At 42.3% G+C, this 21,334-nt stretch overlaps 1 protein-coding gene across 1 annotated transcript in view; it reads left to right on the forward strand.

Moving 5' to 3' along the window:
* Positions 1-875: 875 nt before the first annotated feature.
* The window catches only part of unc13ba (unc-13 homolog Ba (C. elegans)), a gene marked incomplete at both ends in the record, with an annotated part of 217,013 nt that continues 196,554 nt past the window's right edge, over positions 876-21,334 (forward strand). Inside the window, 2 exons of the mRNA XM_079250679.1 lie at positions 876-897; positions 17,273-17,302. Of these exons, the coding sequence (XP_079106805.1) occupies positions 876-897; positions 17,273-17,302 (52 nt within the window). The remainder of the gene's footprint in view (positions 898-17,272; positions 17,303-21,334) is intronic.

A 21,334-nucleotide genomic window follows, 5' to 3' on the forward strand; every position in this document is an offset into this window, starting at 1 on the left:
AAAAGCGAACATGGCCGCACTTGGCTTCCATAGACTCTACCACATTTGTCCATTTTTCTTTGACCGTGTTGTTTTTACGTTTTTCTTGTGTAAAGCAACAGTTTAAAAGTGCCCTGTTGGGGATATTTAGCTTTTTGTATGATGAAAGAACCGAACAAAACATTTAGTTGTGTCTAACCATCCTCTTTTATCATCCTGTTCACATTTGGACCTCATCAGACCAAAGGACTCTTGGTAAATGTGAAGCTATTAACACACTGACATTTTTTGTTTTTATCCACCACTGGAATCACCAAGGCATGAATTTACAAAAATGTCCCACATTCATGCTAGAATATCACCATAGCATAAACATCTGCCCATTTTTAGCAGAAAGCTGATTATCCCCACCTTTTTGTGAGTATGGGAACGTGTCGAGCTGCCCTGAATGCACCATGTCTAACAATCATACTTTTTTTTTTCTTACGTAGAAGCAATATTTACAATAAGAAAGCAACTGAAATAAAAGACGAAACTAAAAAAAAAAGTACATTAAAGTGACTTCCACCAATCCATTGACGCTAATAACGCTGATAATCCCCACCTTTGCTTCGGTCCTTGAACGCAGCACCAGAGCCGCCCCGCTCCACCGGATTTCAGCCGGCAGTCAGTCTGTCTGTCAGTGTCTGTGACCTCGGAGAGCCGCAGGACACTGGATGGTCCACCTGGCGCACATCTGTCCGTTTCTTTGCTTTTTTCCTGAACTTGTGTGATGAAGCGGGAAGTGTGGCACGTTTAGGGGCATCAGGATAAATGACTGCTGTGCAACAGGCGACTAACTGGGCTGCAAACTCACTGAAGGCTGGTCGGCTGCGGCGGCACCAGATCCCGCTGCGATGTCCCTGCTGTGCGTCAGAGGTATGCCACACTTCTTACATCCATGAAAACCAGATAGAAAAGATGATTTTATTCTGCTTTGTTGTTTACTGCGAGATTTACAAGTTCCTCTGGTTCAGATTCATACAATGTGAGAAAAGGCTTTAGACAGATAATCTCACAGCTTTGTGTCTTAATTTATGATGATGAGCCAAAATATTAAAGTTTATAGCCTGAATGGAGTGAAACTGTTGTACAGATGCATTTTAATGTGGATTTTTCCGCATAAAAGCATTAAATGAACTGGGAAACTTATTTATTTTTAAGATTACTTTGTAAATAGTTTCTAGTCTTTTATTGGACACTTGCTGCTTTTTACCCACTTTTATTTTAAGCCCAATCCATTTCAGGTCATCATTTCCCAGAGGAATGTTGACTTTTCTTTTTAAAACCTCCTAAACCATTAAAAAAGCAGCCAGACTTGAGGAAAAACCCGGTGTTGTGAACACTTAATGGACCAGTTGGCAGATTAATCCTTTTCACAGATTCTTCTACACTTATTTTTTCATTCTGAATCTGATTTCATTGATGGAAATGACCACAGATGAAACAATTTAAAATGCATAAACAGGTTTCATGAGGTTTCTTATATGTAAAAATTTGGAAATTTAGGTGAAACCAAAAACAAAAACATCTTTTAGAACTAAAAACAATATTAAAAATAGATGAAAAGGGTCTGAAATTGATATTTATGTGTCACAGATTTAGAATAAACTCAATTTTTTAGGTTCTGTATTAAAGCAGATGCTTGTTTTTGTTTAATAAAGTCTCATTCAGGAAGAGAAATATTCCTGCCTTGCATAAAATTGGTGGGAAAAAAACCTGAATGTATAAAAGTTTCGTCTTCTACGGTAAATATTTGGCTCCAGACGTCAGCATTTGCGCAGCTTCTCTTCCCATATTCGCGACCGGCTTGCAGACCTGTGATGTGAAATTGGGTGACATGTAGTTTTCTCCTGGCCGCTCGCTGCTCAGGTGCCCTGAAGCAAGACAATTGATCTGCGGTTGTTCAAGTGAAGCTGATTGGCGATGTGGAGTGGCAGACTGTGCTTGTACTGGGCAGATGTGCAGCTGACAGAAAACCAGTCAGATAAAACTCTTCATTACAGGTTAGAAATGGAATGCGTCCCACACCAGTTTAACATTCTGGTCCCTGGCCAGTTTAGCTAATTAGTTTCCAGACTGTCTGGGTATCTGACTCTCAGACGGCAGCGTGTTGTTTCTATCTGATCGTTTTTCATCTTTTCTGGCTGCCTGAGGGTTGGAAAGCCAGGAGCTGTCGCACATTTCAGCCTGATGGTGAAGAGATGATGAGGTCTGAGGTGATGGAGGGACGAAGCCCAGCTGGTCTCAGACAAGTGGAATTATAGATCTACAGAGTTCATGTTCAGCTGGAAACTATTGTTTTACAGATGAACAGCTGAGATGTCGGCTGGTTCCAAGCTGCATCGGCTGAACTGGAACTTTTACATCATAGATGTTTTTACTATAATCTAAAGATGATGCTGGAGTTGTAAAAATCTGCAAAAGTTGCAACAAGATTTAGAGACGTCGTGTATGAAATCTGTAACTGATTCACTTGCAAAAATTACAACGTTATCAGATCCAGCTTCCAAGAACACGTTGGAGCTCCCAGATCCAACAGGTGGAAACGTTCCTCAGAGGTTTCCTCCATGTTGACATGAAGCATCACACATCATGATGAGAATCTCCCAAAGCTGCTCTGCTGGATGTAGATCTGGTGACTGTGGAGCCGTTGGAGGACAGTGAACTCATCGTCATGGTGGAGATGATGTGAGCTTTGTGACATGGTGCATCATCCTGCTGGAAGTTTCCATCAGAAGATGCTACACTGTGCTCAGAAAGGGATGGACATGGTCAGCAGCAGGACTCAGGTAGGCTGTGGAGGTTAAACCAGGTCATACTGGTACTAAGGGGACCAAAGTGGACCAGGAAAATGGATGGATCCATGTTGTCATGATGTTTCCAGCAGATTCTGATCCTACCATGTGAATGTGGAGCTGAACTGGAGACTCATCAGACCAGCAACGTTTCTCCATCTTCTATTGTCCAGTTCTGGTGAGTCTGTGGGAATTGTAGCCTCAGTTTCCTGTTCTTACTGACAGGAGGGAACCCGCTGTGGTCTTCTGCTGCTGGAGACCATCTGCTTCCAGGCTGGACGGGTTGTGTGTTCAGACATGATGTTCTGGTTGGAACCAGTGCTGACTGGACTTCCTGTTGTCTTTCCATCATCTCCAACCAGTCTGACCATTCTCCTCTGACCTCTGACATCAACATCTGGATGTTTTCTCTTCTTCAACCTTCTCTGTAAACTGTGGAGGCAGCTGTGTGTGGAAATCCCAGTAAACACTCAGACCAGCAATATGTCATGTTCAAATGACCTCAACCTCCTTTCTCCATCATTCTGATGCTCAGCTTTCATCAAGTCGTCTTCATGTCTGCATGACTGCATCAGTTTTCATAAAAATGATTTGGATTCAAGCCATTAATGTTCTCTTTAGTTTCTTCACCAAGAATGTGCAAAAAGAAAATCTACCAGGTCAAATTTAGTCCAACTCAGGTTTGAGTTTGTTTGCAAACTGATGGATTTGGAGCACTTTCCCGTCTTGTTGCTATGGTTACACATTGATGAAATGGATGTTTGAGGGTGAAATCATAGTGGTGTTAACTGGTTTCAAGGCAGGGTTTTGTTGATCCATCGTCCTCTACAGAAACATGAGAAGTCTGCATCCAACCAGTGAATAAAAACTGTGATGCTGTTAAACGCCGTTTCGTTACTTCTAAGACGAGCTGAGCTCCGTTTTCCAGTCCTCCTTCCAGAGGAACGCCTCCTGCTACTTTTATTTAGTGAAAAACTTTCCTCATATTTCTCCCGTTCCATTTTCCATGTGGTTACTGGTGAGATGAAGTCCATGATGTAGATCATACCCGCTTTGTCCAAACTATCGTTGATCAGCTGCTGTGTGTGCACGTCACGTGCACATGCCGTCCTCTACAGGACCTCCTCTGCATGTCTCGTCAGCACCTGGATAAGTCGGAGTGATTCTTTAAAAGCTTTTGGTGCCACTGAGACGTGATGAATGTGGCTGCTGAGAAAACGTCCAGCAGATCACCAGCTGCCCCGTGTGAGTGAGTGTGTGTGTGTGTGTGTGCGTGTGTGCTGAAGCTGTGAAATACAGCAAGCGAGTGTGTTTTGGGGAGATTTGCTGCTGCGTTCAGCTACGAGGACACAACAGAGTGTTTCTCTCTCGGTGAAGTGTGTGTGTGTGTGTGAACGTCCCTAAACTGTGTGTCATTAAAAGCAGTTTGGTAGTTTTGGCCTTAATCCTGCTAACAAGTCGACAAGGAGCTTAACGAGTCTGTCAGTTGAAACTCTGCGGTGCGAAGATGGTCGTTCCCTCTGCGCGGCAGATGACTCGTGCTGGTTGAAGGAAGCCTTTCTGTCGGGGGAATGCAGACAAACCAGCAGGGCGACATTCCCGTTCCCCGTAAAGCCACCATATGTTTGAAACGCGGTTTTTCCTCCTTCCTTGCTGCGTTCAGGGCCCTCAGCTCCTGCATGGAGGCAAACAAAACAAAGCCTAAAAAAGCAGAAGCTGTGACGGCTCTCCACACATTCTGCTGTTTCTGGGAGGCGGTTAGATGAAGAAACGTGGAACTGTGTTGCAGCTGGGTGTTGAGTTGTTCTGCAGATAAATGCACGCAGGTGGACTGTTTGTTTATCTGTTTATTAATGCAAAAGCTGCTGTTTAGGTTTTAATGAGGAAGATTTGTGGCTTGGATTCCCGAGGGTGAGAAGTAAAATCATTATGTAGGCCACAGGATGCTAGGTGAGGTAAAGGGAGTGTGTGAGGACAGAGCAGGTCAGTGAACGCATCGCCCCACTGTGCTGGAATGACAGCGACGTTCGTAAAGCTTCTGTAACTGTTTGGGAAGAGGGAGGCGGGGACAGAGGGGGAATAATCCCCAGACCATCTGCTGCTTCTCTGTCCTGTGTATTTTCATATGTACGTGTGTGTGTGTGTGTGTGTGTGGACTGTGACTCACGTGGGACAGTGGACTTCACTTCCTCCTTCTCATTACTTTCCTTTCATTCTGAAGTTTATTTCTTGATGTCTTTCCAGTCGGTGTTTCCTGCAGGACGTCAGTCTTGAAGAAATGATCGCATGAAGCCACTTCACTGTCAGATCATTCCATGTGAATATTACTGGCTCTGTTGTCAATAAGAGGTTAGGATTGATCCTTGTGAGCTGGTTACTGGTTATTAACACAGGGAAATGGATAAAGGTTTTTTATTTTCAAGTATATTAGTGATATTATTTATCATTTACCATAACTGCTGGATGATTGCAATTTTTATGCTGCATGTTATGATATTTGACAAGAACAACATATTTGTCTCCTGTTGTACCATTACGTTCAAATATGCGGTTTGTAATAAAATGAAATAAGTTAAAATATAAAATGAAGTACAATAAAATAAAATATAAAAAATTTAATTACAAAATATTAATTAGAAAAGCACTCAGAGAATATAAACCTCCGCCAAGGGGAAATCCTTAAAAAAAAAAAAATCCCTGAATCCAAACGGTGATCTGGATCACCACCAAAAATAAATCACGTCTTCCTTTTCACATTTCCAACAATTCCTGAAAATTTCATGGAAATCCATCCATAACTTTTTGAGTTATGTTGAACACAAACAGATAAACGGCAGTAAAAACATTACCTCCTTGGTGGAGGTAATGTTTTTAATAATGATTATTTAATCATTTAATCATTTAATAATGATTTTACTTCTCACCCTCAGTCTACACACACACACACACACACACACACACACACACACACACACACACACACATACATACAATAAAGTTAAAAATAAAATTAAATTTAAAATGTATAAGATGAAATTGAATGACAAAAAATCAAATAAAATTACACTAAAATTAAGTTTTAATTGGTGATTAAATAAAACTGAAATATACATGATTAAATTGATTTTTATAGTAAGTAAATTAAATGAAGCTAAATTGTTTTTGTCTAGTTTTAGTAATTCAATTCAAGTAGTTTATTCTTAATTTGATAAAAATACATTTTTTTAACCAATTCAAATAATTTAATGTAAAATAATTATTCATTTTTGTGACTGAATTTAAATTAAACTTTTATTTATAATTAGATATTTTTGATTTTCTTAGTAGTTTAATTTGATTTAATTTGAATTTGATTTATTTTCTTTAATAATGGAATTGCTTTGGCATTTTTAAAAATAATCTGGCGTGTTTGTATCATCACATTAACCTGCACTGCCCTATCTGAATAAACAAATAAAATGAGAAAAATTTGATTCTTCACCTCTTCACTGGATCACAATATTGTTTAATTGTCATAGACATTATTCAGCCCATCTGCCTTCCTCAGGCTCATAACTGCAGTTATTAATTTTTTTAAGTATTTATTTTTTATTATTTGCTTTTCATTTAAGAATTAATGCAAGATATAATAATCTCTAAGTCATGGTCTTATGAGCCTATAAAGTCCTATTTTCTTCTTTTAATATGGTACTGGGACCAGTACATAGTCAAATGTATGAAGTACTTCTTTTTCCTCCATGAAACTGCCTTCAGAGCGGCATTGACCTGTGGAGTCCCTCAGGGGTCACTTCTTAGGCCTCTTCTGTTCAACTTATTCCCTTTAGGCCAAATGTTGCAGAACTTTAACTATAATAATCACAGCTATACAGACGATGCACAACTTTATATGTCTGTCATCAGACAACTGCAGTCCAACTGAATGACGTTCCATTGATGCCCGAAGCAGAAGACAGATGACTGACAGTCAGTTACACGCGTAGTTTGGTCAGTTGTCAAAGGGGCTCAGCTATCTGTCACATGATGCAGAAAAGAGAGGAAGACCACCGGAAATGGCGGAACAGGAAGAAGATAGAGAAACTAGAAAATAAAGATCAACAGAAGAAGATACAGAAGTTTATTTTTCCGATGTTTTGGGAGGGTTGCAAACAACCTTACAGCGTTGCGTTATGGCTACCAACCGGTGTCCAAACTTACATATGAACTCTGAACTCAGCACTGACCTCTAGTGGATGAGCTGACTTAACTTTGGCAACAGAAAAAGTGTGAGGAAGTACAAGAGCAGGAATGTATGACATGAGTAACATACGTCCGCGTTTACGTATGTAAGGGAGCATAAATGGGCCTTTACTGTGTCAGTGTCCAGATGACGGAATTTTCTACAATTAAATACTGAAAAAACGGACTTTTCTGTTTGGTGGCAGAGATTAGAGCAGGAGTGTCAAACTGCAGTCCTCGACGGCCGGTATCTGGCAGGTTTTTGCTGTTTTCCTGCTCCAACACAGCTGACTCAAATCAAATGGATCCAGCAGCTTCTAGTTAATCTATTTATGAGTTTTGGTCAGGTGTGTGGGGGCATGGACACAACAAAAACCTGCAGGATAGCAGCCCTCGAGGACTGGAGTTTGATACATGTGGATTAGAGAGTCAACATCGGCAAACACCTGAAACTCGGCCTCTTAAAGCCACGTTTGTAAACTTGACGTGTAAAAAGACTCGGAGCTGCCTTCAGTTGCCACATCGAAGTTGTCCAAAGGTTTAGTCTCCCAGCGAGACCAGGAGAAAGTCCTCCATTCATCTTCTCCAGTGGACTGCAAACTAAAGGAGCATAAACATCTGCAGCTCATCCAAGATGCTGCTGCTGGAGCTTTAACCAGGACTTTGAACACATCACCCCAGTTTTAGCATCTTTATACTGGTTTCCAGTCGAGCACAGGATGGATGGTTTACAGGATCCCAGAACGGTTAGGCCCAGAATACATCTGTGATTCAGTGAATGTAAACCATTCAGATCAATAAAACTTGTCCAATTCGGATTAAACGCAGACGTCCGGGTGCTCTTACACTTCATCACGTTTTCCTGCATGTATCATGTTTACTTTTGTCTCTTCGTGTCACAGACACAGCTTTTTGTGCGTTTGTGTTTTAGTTGGACTTACGGCTTAATGCTGATGCAGAAAGCCTGTTTGAAGCGAAACAATCTGCATCCTGACCTGCTGATCAAACGGGGCTTAGGCCTGCGTAGCGTGACACGACTGTAACAACCGTGTCTTTGTGTTGAGCTCGATGCTTGGAAGCAGAGATGTTTGTGTGCACATGGTCTTATTGTCTTCCTGGACCTCCTCCTGGCTGATCACTCCTGGGCTTCTTGAAACGTCTTTCTTTAATTGGCTCATTATCGTGGCCGTGCAGGGCGACAGCAGGGGGTGGAACCTCACTACACACCTATAGCCCAGAGAACAGCCTATATTATATAAAGTTGTCTGTTTTGCAGCTCTGTTCATGGTGTACTGTAAGATTTATACAAGTTACTCAGATCCCAACCGTCTCTTCAGTTCTGCTAATCATTTAAAATCCTTCTCCTTACATATAAAGCCCTCCACAACCAGGCACCACTATATATCAAAGACCTCATTGTTCCTTATATACCAAGCAGAGTACTTTGTTCGCAGACTGCAGGCTTACTTGTGGTTCCTAGAGTCTCAAAGAGCCGAGCAGGAGGCAGAGCCTTTGGTTATCAGGCCCCTCTCTTATGGAATAAGCTCCCAGTTAGTGTTAGGGAAGCAGACACCCTCCCCACCTTTAAGACAAGGCTGAAGACTTATCTTTTTGATAAGTCCTATAACTAGGGATGGTTAGCATCCCTTAGTTATGCTGCTATAGGTTTAGACTGCTGAGGGACATTTCCTGATACACTGAGCTTCTTTCTCTCTCTCTTTCTCGCTCTCTTTTATCCCCCCCGTAACAATGTTGCATCATTAACATGTATACAATTCAATTTAATTCAACTTTATTTGTATTGCGCCACTTCATAACAATGTTGTCTCAGGACACTTTACATACACATCAATTTGAGCCAGTTCATACATATCCTATAATAGAAACCAACTGATTGCACCGAGTCATGACTTGGATCCAATCCTCCATCCTGAGCTGCATGAGGCGACAGTGGGAAGGAAAAAACTTCCCTTTAACAGGAAGAAAACCTCTGGCAGAACCCGGCTCAGGGAGGGCAGCCATCTGCCTCGACTGGTTGGGGTGGAGAGGACAGGAAAGACAGATCAACATGTAAAACTGCACTTCAGGAAGACCTGCGGAAAAAAGGAGAAATAAGTTAGAGACGGCAATATTGGCATAAATTTATACATTAATATATTAGAAAAATAGAACAAGGTATATCTCAGTGCATCAGGTAACATCCCCATTGCTACATAAGTAAAGGATGGCTAGACTACCCATAACTATGAGAGCAATGAGCATAACCTGGATAGTTGGGTATGTATGTCTCCTGTCTCAGCAGGTCTCCCTGGCCGGGAGTAGCAGTTCCTGTTGTCTGTTGTCTTTCTGTCCTCTTCCCCCCACACAGCAGAGGCAGATGGCTGCCTGTCCTGAGCCGGGTTCTGCCGGAGGTTTCCTTCCTGTTAAAAGGGAGTTTTTTCCTTCCCACTGTTGCCAGTGTGCTTGCTCAGGATGGGAGATTGAGTTGGACTCAACTCAATCTGTTGGTTTCCTTAAATAGGCTGTTATAAATTGGCTTTCATTATGTTTTTTTTTTCCTGTCTGTGAAGCATCTTGAGATGGCATTGCCGTGATTTGACGCTATATAAAATTGAATTGAATTGAATCAGTGTTGTTAGCATTAGCAGTGACATTGGCTAACAGTACTGCAAATTAGCTTAGCTTGAAATAAAGTATGCTGTGAAATTGTGTTTGCAGAAAATCCCTGAAAGCATGAAGCTGCTGATGCCTTTAGTTTGGCCTGGTGAGGTCTGTGGGGGCCGTCATCTAATGGAAGAGAAAGGGTGTTAATTTCATGGCCACCAGGTTCCCAACCTGGACACACTCAAAGCCGCCGCGAGGCGAAGGACTGCAGCTAAAAATAGAGCCACAGTCTGGCTTCTTGTAATGACACCGCTCTGTTCTGCTCCTGTCTGCCGGCTTGGCGGGTCGGGACCGCCGCTGCAGGTTTAACCAGCCGATTCACCAGTAAAAACCTCGCTTCAACATGCTGGGTTCACTGGTTTATGGCTGTAGAAAAGGTTCATCTGGGGTGTCTCTTGATTCAATAAGAGGAGAATCAGGGAGGGGGGGCAGACATGGATGGAGAGAGGAGGATGGATGAGGGTGAGGAGGATGGATGAATGGATGAGTGAGGAGGATAGTTGGATTGGTGGATGATAGCTGGGAAAAGGATGGAGGGATGAATAGAAGAGTGAGGAGGATAGATGAAAGGATGGAAAAGAAAAGGAAGAATGAAAGAACACGTTTCTGAACATAAACGTGAAAATAAATGAGTGAAGATCAGGATAAATTCAGTTACTGGTTACTTTCTTTTTACTCTGATTACTCTGTAACTTCGGGTCTTGTTGCCAGAGAAACTCAGACTCGGATGGACAGATGAGGTCTGATGGGTCGGGGTGAGGGTCCTCCAGGACCTGGACTCAGTACCATGAGTCCAGCAGATGCTCAGCTGACTGGGATCGGAGCCGTTTCCTTGGTGCTGTCGGGTTTCTGGATCAGAGGAAAATAAACCCCTGGTGTTGGACTTTGTTTCCTTTCTGACACTGATTGACCCAAACGCGCAGCAGGACAGCTGGATGAATGACTGAAGGGTTCGGTGTTGAGTAGTCCAGCAGGGTTTCCCCTCTGTGAGGTCTGGTTTCAGATCCTCCTGAACGCGCTGACGTTGTATCTCTGCATGGATTTGTGGCTTCACAGGCTGTAGGATGTCTTCCATTCACCACTGAGAAATTGTTTTAAAGCTCCACTTTCAGCATTAAAAGATCAAACCAGAGTCACCAGAAGCAGCATGTGGAGTTCAGTCTGATGAAGGGGGAACGCCGTCCGCAGACGCTGGAAATGACGTGTAATCATTTGTCTTTGTAGTGTTATTGCAGTGTCATTATTTCTTCAAAGTGAGTTGACATAAACAGACTGAATATGTCTGATGTGTCATGATGAAAGGTTGCAGATACACCTTTTTATATTTCCTTACATCCGGTTGCAGAAGTAAAAGAAGATGCAGCAAAATTTTGTGTCCACCTGTTCAACTGCTTGTCAACACAAATATCTAATCAGCCGATCACATCGCAGCATTTAGTCATGTAGACGTGATGAAGACAACTTGATGAAGTTTAAACTGAGCATCAGAATGAGGAAGAAAGGAGGTTTATGTGACTTTCCAACCAAGGTCTGCAGAACATCATCTCTGAACACACAACCCGTCCAGCCTGGAAGCAGATGGTCTCCAGCAGCAGAAGACCACAGCGGGTTCCCTCCTGTCAGTAAGAACAGGAAACTGAGGCTACAATTCCCACAGACTCACCAGAACTGGACAATAGAAGATGGAGAAACGTTGCTGGTCTGATGAGTCTCCAGTTCAGCTCCACATTCACATGGTAGGATCAGAATCTGCTGGAAACATCATGACAACATGGATCCATCCTGCCGTCAAGATCACCGCTTCAGGCTGCTGCTGCTGGAATGGTGGGGGGAGGTTTTCTGGTCCCAGTTTGGTCCCATTAGTACCAGTATGACATGGTTTAACCTCCACAGCCTACCTGAGTCCTGCTGCTGACCATGTCCATCCCTTTCTGAGCACAGTGTAGCATCTTCTGATGGAAACTTCCAGCAGGATGATGCACCATGTCACAAAGCTCACATCATCTCCACCATGACGATGAGTTCACTGTCCTCCAACGGCTCCACAGTCACCAGATCTACATCCAGCAGAGCAGCTTTGGGAGATTCCCATCATGATGTGCAGCAACTGTGTCATGCTTCATGTCAACATGGAGGAAACCTCTGAGGAACGTTTCCACCTTGTTGGATCTGTGACACCAAGAGTCCAACGTAGTACTAAAGGGTGTACCTGATAAAGTCTACTTGTATCAGTTTTTTATTGATGGGTTTGTTTAAACATTGAAACTGTGTTGAGTTGTATTTTTTTAATATAGCCAGTCTCAAATTTGGAGGATCAGCACCTTCAAATCCAAGACCATGGTCCTCAGCTGGGAAAGGGTTAAAATGAGGTCCGGCCCCCAGTGGAGGAGTTAAAGTATCTCTGAGTCTTGTTCATAAATAAAAGAAGGGTGGGGTGAGAGATGGACAGGTGGATTGGTACGGCATCTGCAGTGATGTGGAGCTGACCTAAAAGGAAATGTAATAGACAGATGGACGGATAGATGGATAAATGGATGTATGGTTGGATGTGTGTATAGATGGTTAGATGACTAGATGGATAGATAGATGAATGGATGGAGGTATGACTGGATGGATGGATGTATGAATTGTGCGATGACTGGATGTATGGACTGATGAATGGATGGATAATTGGATGAATGGAAGTATGGTTGGATGGATGATAGATGAATGGATGAGGGTATGGTTAGATGTATAGATGGATGTATGTATGGATGGTTGGATGACTAGATGGATGGATGAATGTATGGGTGGATCAATGGATGGATTTATGGGCGAATGTATGGATGGATGGATGGACGGACAGATGAATGGATGGATAGATGAATGGATGGATGATGATGGATGGACGGACGGACGGACAGATGTATGTATGGATGGTTGGATGTATGGACGGATGGATGGAATAATGGATGGACGGACGGACGGATGGATGATGGATGGATGGATGGATGGACGGATGGATGGATGGATGGATGTATGTATGGATGGTTCGATGTATCTACAGATTAATGGACGGATGGATGGATTAATGGATGGACGGACGGATGGATGGATTAATGGATGGACGGATGGACGGACGGACGGATGGATGGATGTATGGATGGTTGGATGTATGGACAGATTAATGGACGGATGGATGGAATAATGGATGGACGGACGGACGGATGGATGATGGATGGATGGACGGACGGATGGATGGATGGATGTATGTATGTATGGATGGTTCGATGTATCTACAGATTAATGGACGGATGGATGGATTAATGGATGGACGGATGGACGGACGGATGGATGGATTAATGGATGGACGGATGGACGGACGGACGGATGGATGGATGTATGGATGGTTGGATGGATGGTTGGATGACTAGATGGATGGACAGATGTATGCATGGATAGATAGATATATGAATGGATGATGGATGTATGGAATGATGGACGGGCTTCGTAGTCATGTGACAGCGCTAGAATATCATGTGTGACATCATGACAGAAACTTCCAGACCGTGACGTGGAACTAACTTCTTTTCCTTGACATGAAAAAGTTTTTCATTGTGAAGAACAAGAAGTTGTGTTTCCTGATCATTTGATTGAGCTCAGCTACAAACTGAAACTAGATTTCTGCCTGAGTGTTTCTGACTCGTGCACGGCGAGGACTACCTCTGCTGTCAGACTTTACAGATGTGAGTATGACATAATTATCCTGCAGTTCAGCTCCTGATCAGCAGCTTTAATCCGGCGACTGCAGGAATCGTCACGTGAACATCCGGCTCTTGTCCATAAAAGGCCTCGTGGACTCACTCACCGTCTTGTCTCTGTGCAGCGCTTAAACGTCGGTAAGCTCCATCAGGTTAAAGGTTTGCTTGTCTTAATTCAGCCACATCTGAAGAAAAACGCTTCCTCTTTCAAAGCGTCTCTGTGTAATTCATTGTTGGTACAATGCAGCAGGGTCTGGTAGATTTCAGCCTGCTTAAAGCATTAGCTCACAGAGATTATCCCACTGGCTGCACGCACGCTCACAGCAGCATGCATCCTCTCATACAATCAGTCCAGCTGACACGTGTCTGACGTCTGGCCTGCTTCGCTGCGTCGCCATCGCTCGGGCCCGCGGGGACGCTGACCTCTGCAAGCTCGGAAATGTGACACTGACCTTTTTATTAGTTGTCCGGCTGTAAGACGCTGATTCTGATGGACACGGGGTGCCTTGCAGCAGTGGGCTGGCATTTGATTGGATGTTGGGTGGCTCTTGTCACCTGACAGGCTGATGAGATGAATGTGGTTTTCTTTGTTTTGTCGCTCATTTATCAGCTGATTAAAGCCTGCAGTGATCAGGTTTGGTGATGCCATAGAAGCTGGGACTGAAAGCTGTGGGATGAGTTTACTAACACTGAGATGAGGCAAAATCTGGGTTTTTCATTCTGCAAAACAAAAAAAAGTTTAGAAAAGAGAGAAAAGTCTGGAGAAGTTTGGACTGACGAGACAGAAGCTGAATGTTTCGGAAGGAGAGTGTCCCGTTACATCTGGCGTAATCATAGCAATAGTCCAACACGGTGGTGGTAGTGTGATGGTCTGGGGCTGCATTGCTGCTTCAGGACCAAGAAGACTTGATTCGCAACCTGAACTCCGGCGTCTACCAGAGATTCTTGCAGGATAACGTTTGGCCATCAGTTCGTCACCTCAAGCTCGAACACGCTTCGGTTCTGCAACAGGTCAACGACCCAAAACACACCAGCAAGTTCACCTCAGAACGGCTTCAAACGAGCTAAATGAGGGTTGTGGAGTCAAAGTCCAGACTGGAATCCAGTTAAAATGCTGTGATGGGACCTTAAACCTGCAGGTTGTGCTGGAAAACCCTCCAGTGTGGCTAAGTTTAAGCCGATCTGTGGAGAAGATTCCTCCACAACGACGTGAAAGACCAGTTATCCCAAACGCATGGTTGTAGTTTTTACTGCTGCAGGTGGAGCAGTCGGTTCACGGGGTAACAACTTCTTCACATGTTGTCATGAAGGTTCACAGAGCTTTTCTAACCTAATAAAGTAATTTAAAAACTGTATTTTCTATATACTAGGTTGCATTTGTCTGATATTAAAATTTCTGATGATGTGAAACATTTAAGTGTGACAAATTTGTTTAATAAGAAATCAGGCAAATGCTGTTTCACAGCTCTGTAAACAGCTGGAGGCTGAAAAAGCATCAGGTATTGATGCAGCTGGTGTCTTTAGAAAGCGCTTGGTTCAGCATGAGGGCCTTTAGACCGGCTCCGACACGTTTCCGAGTAGCGCCGAGTCATTTGACCCTGGTGCAGTTTTAATGTGGTCTAACGCAGCGCTACACGCCTCGCTGCATGGTCGGCCTTCACTCAACAATATTTCACATGCATATGTCCTAAAGTCTGTTTCAGTTCAAACATTTCAGCTGGAATAAGCAGGTTTATGCATCCTGGGATGTTGAGCGTGAGTTATAGATGGATGGATTGTCGCTTCTGCATCAGCCTGAGTCTAAAGTAATGCTCCAGATGAATAGAAAAGAATAAACTTTATTGTCATTGCAACAAGTACAACAAAATTTAAAGTGCCATTTCGATGGATGCCTCATTCATTAAACAAAACATAAAAAGATAAATATTAAAATACACAAACAACACAACAGTGTACCGTCTGCTGCTCCAGATGGTTTGGTTTCTCAGTGCAGGATGTGAAGTCAGGAAATTGTTCTTTACTAACTGATTAATCTTTTAAAAAAAACAAAAAACTGGATTTAATCAGCATTGTGTTTTATAGCTCCAGTTGTGTCGATAAAGTTCATTTTGTATTTGTCATGGGCCTTTAATAATCCTTTTTTTTTTTTTTTAACCATTTTACAGGAAAAATGCGTGAAAAACAAGTTTTTAGGAGTTTGTAGGGGGATTTTAAGTGACTAATATCCAACTGAAATTTGTGGCAAATGCAAATTTATGCTAAAATATGGATTTCTTTAAATGCAGAATCCATATTTTTAATGAAAACCAAGACAATAAAAGTATTCTAGTAGCTCTTATGTCTAACCGTGCAGCATTACTAGGAGGCCGTTACAGTCGGGTCATGTTTTGTAAGACCCCGTTGGCCCTGGACCAACGAGGCCACCAGGTTTCCTGTGAGCCGAGTCGACGCGAGTGACACCCTGACAGCCTGAAACTAATGACCTCTTAACACTCTAAACGCATTTTTCTCTCAACCCGTTTGGCTTATTGGTGATTGAATGAGCTCATTGATCCCCTTTCTGAGATTATACGTTTGAATCAGATTGAAACAACTAAATGACCTTTAAAAGGTAATAAACCTTTGGACTGAGGCCCAGTCACATGATTATAACACGTTTTCAAGGAGGTTAAATGGATTGCTGATCAATATGAGTGATTTTCTCACCTAAAGTCAAACAACTGTTGACTATTTGCGGCATTAATTAACTAATTTTATTACTGAAAATTAATCTGCAGCATATTCGGTAAATTAAATACAGGGTGAGAGTATCGATACTCTGCAGTTAATACTTCGATATCAGCCGTTGAAAATATCTGATTCAATACTTTTTTGAGTATTGAAAAACAACTCTGCTCATACAAAACTTCATTTGTGTCACATGATTATGGTAGCCAATCAGATGTCATGATGATTCTGCTATAGGCGACGATAAGGTTTTCTTTTGATATTTTATTAGTTTATTCCATTTAATAAATATGAAATATATTAAGTCTAATTTCTAACTATCAGTATTCCTGAAAAGTATCATAAACTAATGGTTTGTTTATTAATAAATAATTTACACAAAGTATGTGTCCAGTTTATTTAAAATTTGTCACCAAAAATCTCCTTTGATTTTTAAAGAAAATTATCTTCATTGTTTAAATGACGATAATTTTAAAAGTTGATTTTTATCCAACTTTGGGTTTTTTTTTAATGTATTTCCTTTTTGCGATTCCCAGTTTTGTCCTCTGTCTTTGTCACTCATAGAGTATGTTAAATATAATTTATACTGCAATACTTTAAATATTTTTTTCTTCTTGCATTTAAGAAAGATTGTTAATATTTAATCCTCTTTACTAAGAACTTTTGAGAATTTTAACTCGTAAAATGAGAATTAGTTATGTGAATATTTAAGCGATTCCTTTAAAATAGCAAAGCAAAAAGTACCAGTATCATGTCAGTATCTGTGATACTTGCTGTGGATTTACTTGGTATTGGATCAGTACTAAAATATGTAGTATATTCCAGCCCTTGTAAACTATGGAGCCCATCTGGTGACTTAGGAAAAAAAATATTTTATTGATTTAAAGGCAAAGGAACAAGCTAATTGAGCAGAGCAATGTCTTTACGTCACTTAGCTTAAAAGTTCTATACAGCATCACATTTTAAGAGAAAAAGTCAGACACTATAGACGTTTGCTTAAATTCAGAGAGAAAAAACCCCAGAATATATATGTTTAGAAAACCAGTATAATCCCAGTAAGACTTGTCTTGTTATGTATTCTAACCATTATTTTATCTTTTTCTCTTTCAGTGAAGAAAGCCAAGCTTCACGGACCTCCAGGTAAGAGCTCAATCTTAATTTCTGTATTTGAAAATGGGGAGAAGTCCAAATTTCAATGGTATTGATACTAAGACCAGTATCAGTATTGTGTGATACTAGCTTGATGAGATCAATATTTTTCTTTGGAGAAATAAAAAAAAAGAAATGAAAGAATGTGAATGAGAGCCGACCAATCACAGGTTTGCTTCAGTTTAGCTAATTTATGTGATAAAAGTGTTAGTTTTGTTAAATTGTTCATGATGTTATTTTTTATTGTTTAGAAACAAAAAATATTAAATTCAAATTTCTAAAAACCTTTAATGTGACAAAAAATTTTGTCAATCGTGATCAATAATTAAAGGCAAAATCATTAAATAATTATGAAATTTCAAGCAAATATTATCAGTATTTATAAGTATGGTAGCGTTGTATAATTATCGTATCAATATCGATGATACTTTCCCTGGATATTCTTGGTATCAGATTGCTACCAAAATTAGCTGTTAGAACATAAACCTACAGGACAACACAGAGACTGTGTCAACATGCAGATTATATGGAGTGAAGAGTTTTGGAAGAAGAATCATCATGCAAACATGACAATGTTGCTGCGAAGGTCTGAGACAAAGTCAGGGGACCCTGAGACCCGGGTGATCAGCAGTCATCCCGGAGCAGGAATACCAGCCACCGCACCCAGAACACAACCCTGCATCTACCCAGAAGGCAGCAGAGAAATGCTCCAGACCACTAGAACCCAGACCTCTACAATCCAATCGACCCAGGCGTCTAGGATCCGATCAACCCAGACCGTTAAGATCTGATCAACCCAAATTGCTTGGATCCGATTGATCATACCTCTACTATCTAAACGACCCAGTTCACTATGATCCCATCAACCCAGACCACAAGGATCCAATCGATCCAGACCATGAGGTTCCAATCGCCCAAGGTTGCTGGGATCCGATCAAACCAGACTACTAGAATCGGATTGGCCCTGGTGGGCACAGCAGCCTGACTCCAAAGTCCAGATACATCGCTGCCAAACAACCCAAAAGCTGAATTTGTTCAAACATGCTTCAGATGTGTTCAGAGTCTTCATGTTCAGATTTCAGAACTTAAGATCCAACTGTAAAACTTTTTAGAACATTAGAGCCCAAGATATAGAATGGTTCATTTTCAGCAAAAGATAGAAATGGTACATTAAAATGAATGAATGAATATTGTGACTAATTGCAGTAAAAGTAGTGAAAGTCATCATTAGAGCTGGAAAACCTGGTGTGTGACGTTTCCTGTTGCCGTTTTTTTTTGTTTTATATGCAAGATGATATATTAAGGAGCTTTCTTCCAGTGAGTTATGATGTCCTACTGTGCCACAGTTTGATTCCCATCGGTCAGAGTGCTTGATTCTTCACAGACGCATGCATTAATCCTAGTATATTCTATTTACTTGGATGTGTCATGTTTTGGTGCTTGCATCACTTCTTGGTCATCTATCAAGTAAAAAGATTTTTATCTGCTAGATGTTTTAAGAAAAGTGGGAAAAGGACCCCCTCCCCGTTCATTTTCTTTTTTTAAAACCATCTTTGCTGGCTGCAGCTGTTGATGGCTTCATCTTCTCTCCAGGCGATGTTGAGGGGAGAACAACAGCAATGAGTGGGAGAATGAGAAATCAAGCTGGAGGAGGAGAGAAGCTAAATCAATAGATCATCACAGACAAAGGGCCACCTGCTAGCCTAAAATGACAATGTGTCATCCTGGCATGAAAGAGAAGATGGAGACAAATCCCTCTGAGTTTATAAGAGTGACGGAGAAAACTCCAGATACAAGGGAGAATTTGTCACTTGTTGCCTTCAGGCTCCGATCGCCCATCAGAATTTAAGAGCGGAAGGAAGAGATTTACGTAAAAAGCCCTCTGAGTGTACATGAAGCAGGACAGGAGGAGTCATAGCTGCTGTGGTTGCTTTTAGCTCATTATGACTAAAGCCAGAAATTCCTGCTGTGGAGGTTTTACACTGAAACTGGTTTTACTGGAAACTTAAACAGCTTTCAGATGCAGTTAATCATCTTCTGAAGTTGAAACTTGTGTACATCAGGGTTCGTCAGGGCACATCCTCAGCAGCCTTTATGATTCCAGGCCTGGTCCGTTTGCTTGGAAAATATGCTTTGTTTGTGGTCTTGTGAACATTGTGAACAAATTCTGATTCAGATCAGAGAAACGGGCTCGGTATGCCTACAAGTACAGGTCTCAGTCCGTCTAAAGGGGACCTAATACAGGAAGTACACCTAAACAAAGTGCATTGTGGGTTCCACTAGGATCCAATCGACCCAGAGTACTAGGATCTGATCGACCCAGACGACTAGGATCTGATCGACCCAGGCGACTAGGATCTGATCAACCCAGGCGACTAGAATTCGTTCATCCCAGACCACTAAGGTCCGATCAACCCAGATTGCTAGGATCCTATCAATCATACCACCAGGATCCAATCGACCCACCAGGATCTGATTAACCCAGACCAATAGGATCTGATCGACCCAGATGGGTAAGATATGATCAACCCAGATTGCTAGGATCCGATCAATCATACCTCTAGGATTTGATTGACCCAGACCAATAGGATACCATCTACCCAGACCACTGGGATCCGATTGACCCAGACGATAGGATCTGATCGACCCAGACTGCTATAATCCGTTTGGCCCAGCCCGCTAAGCTCTGATCGACCCAGATTGCTAGGATCCAATCGATCATACCTCTACAATCTGATCGACCCAGTTCATCAGAATCCCATCAACCCAGACCACTAGGATCCGATCCATCATAACACTAGGATCAGATCAACCCAGACCACTAGGTTACAATAGACCCAGACCACTCGGATCCCCTCAACCAGACCACTAGGATCCGATCAACCCAGATTGTTAAAATATGATCGACCCAGATTGCTAAAATCTGATCAATTATACTTCTAGGATCTGCTCGACCCAGACCACTAGGATCCTATGGTCTTTGCCGCTAGAATTCGATTGACCGTGACCGCTAAGATACAATTGGCCCAGACCGCTAAAATATGATCGACTCAGACCACTAGGGTCCCATCAACCCAGACTGCTAGGATCCAATCGACCCAGACTACTAAAATCTGATCGACCAAGACTGCTAAAATATGATAGACTCAAACCACTAGGGTCCCATCAACCCAGACCACTACGACCCCATAGACCCAGACTGCTAGGATCCAATCGACCCAGACTGCTAGGATCCAATCGACCCAGACTGCTAGGATCCAATCGACCCAGACTGCTAGGATCCAATCGACCCAGACTGCTAGGATCCAATCGACCCAGACTACTAAGATCCAATCGACCCAGACTACTAGGATCTGATCGACCAAGACTGCTAAAATATGATCGACTCAAACCACTAGGGTCCCATCAACCCAGACCACTACGACCCCATAGACCCAGACTGCTAGGATCCAATCGACCCAGACTGCTAGGATCCAATCGACCCAGACTGCTAGGATCCAATCGACCCAGACTACTAGGATCCAATCGACCCAGACTACTAGGATGTGATCAAACCTGACCACTAGAATTTGACAGATTCTATAGATAATGCATTCTGGCTCAATCCTGACCTTCAATAAACCCAAAAAACTCTGACACACCTCATCTTGGATGTGCTGGTACATGTCTTTAGTGATGTGTCCTGGGGTCATTGGGTGTTTCAGGTCTTGCAACATCATACATCACCCAGGCGACCCAGCCGTTACTGGTCCGGCCCTGACTTACCAGTAGCAACCCACAAGTCAGCCCCTTGTGATCCCTTGTGGCTTTCTCCGTTGTTTCACTAGCAGCCCTGATAGCCCTCTTGACTGCTCCTGTCACACTCAACAGGCAGAAACCTGCAGAGTCAGAGTCCTGAAAAACCTCTGCATCCAGCCTCTATGGGTCACAGAATACCCTCCAGCCTTGCTCCTGCACTCCTCAGCTAGTTCCTGCTACTTTGCCCATTTCCTCTTGTTGGCTTCCTCTATGCTCCCTCTATCG

This window comes from Telmatherina bonti (assembly GCF_933228915.1).
Source record: "Telmatherina bonti genome assembly, chromosome: 13".
NCBI lineage: Eukaryota > Metazoa > Chordata > Actinopteri > Atheriniformes > Telmatherinidae > Telmatherina > Telmatherina bonti.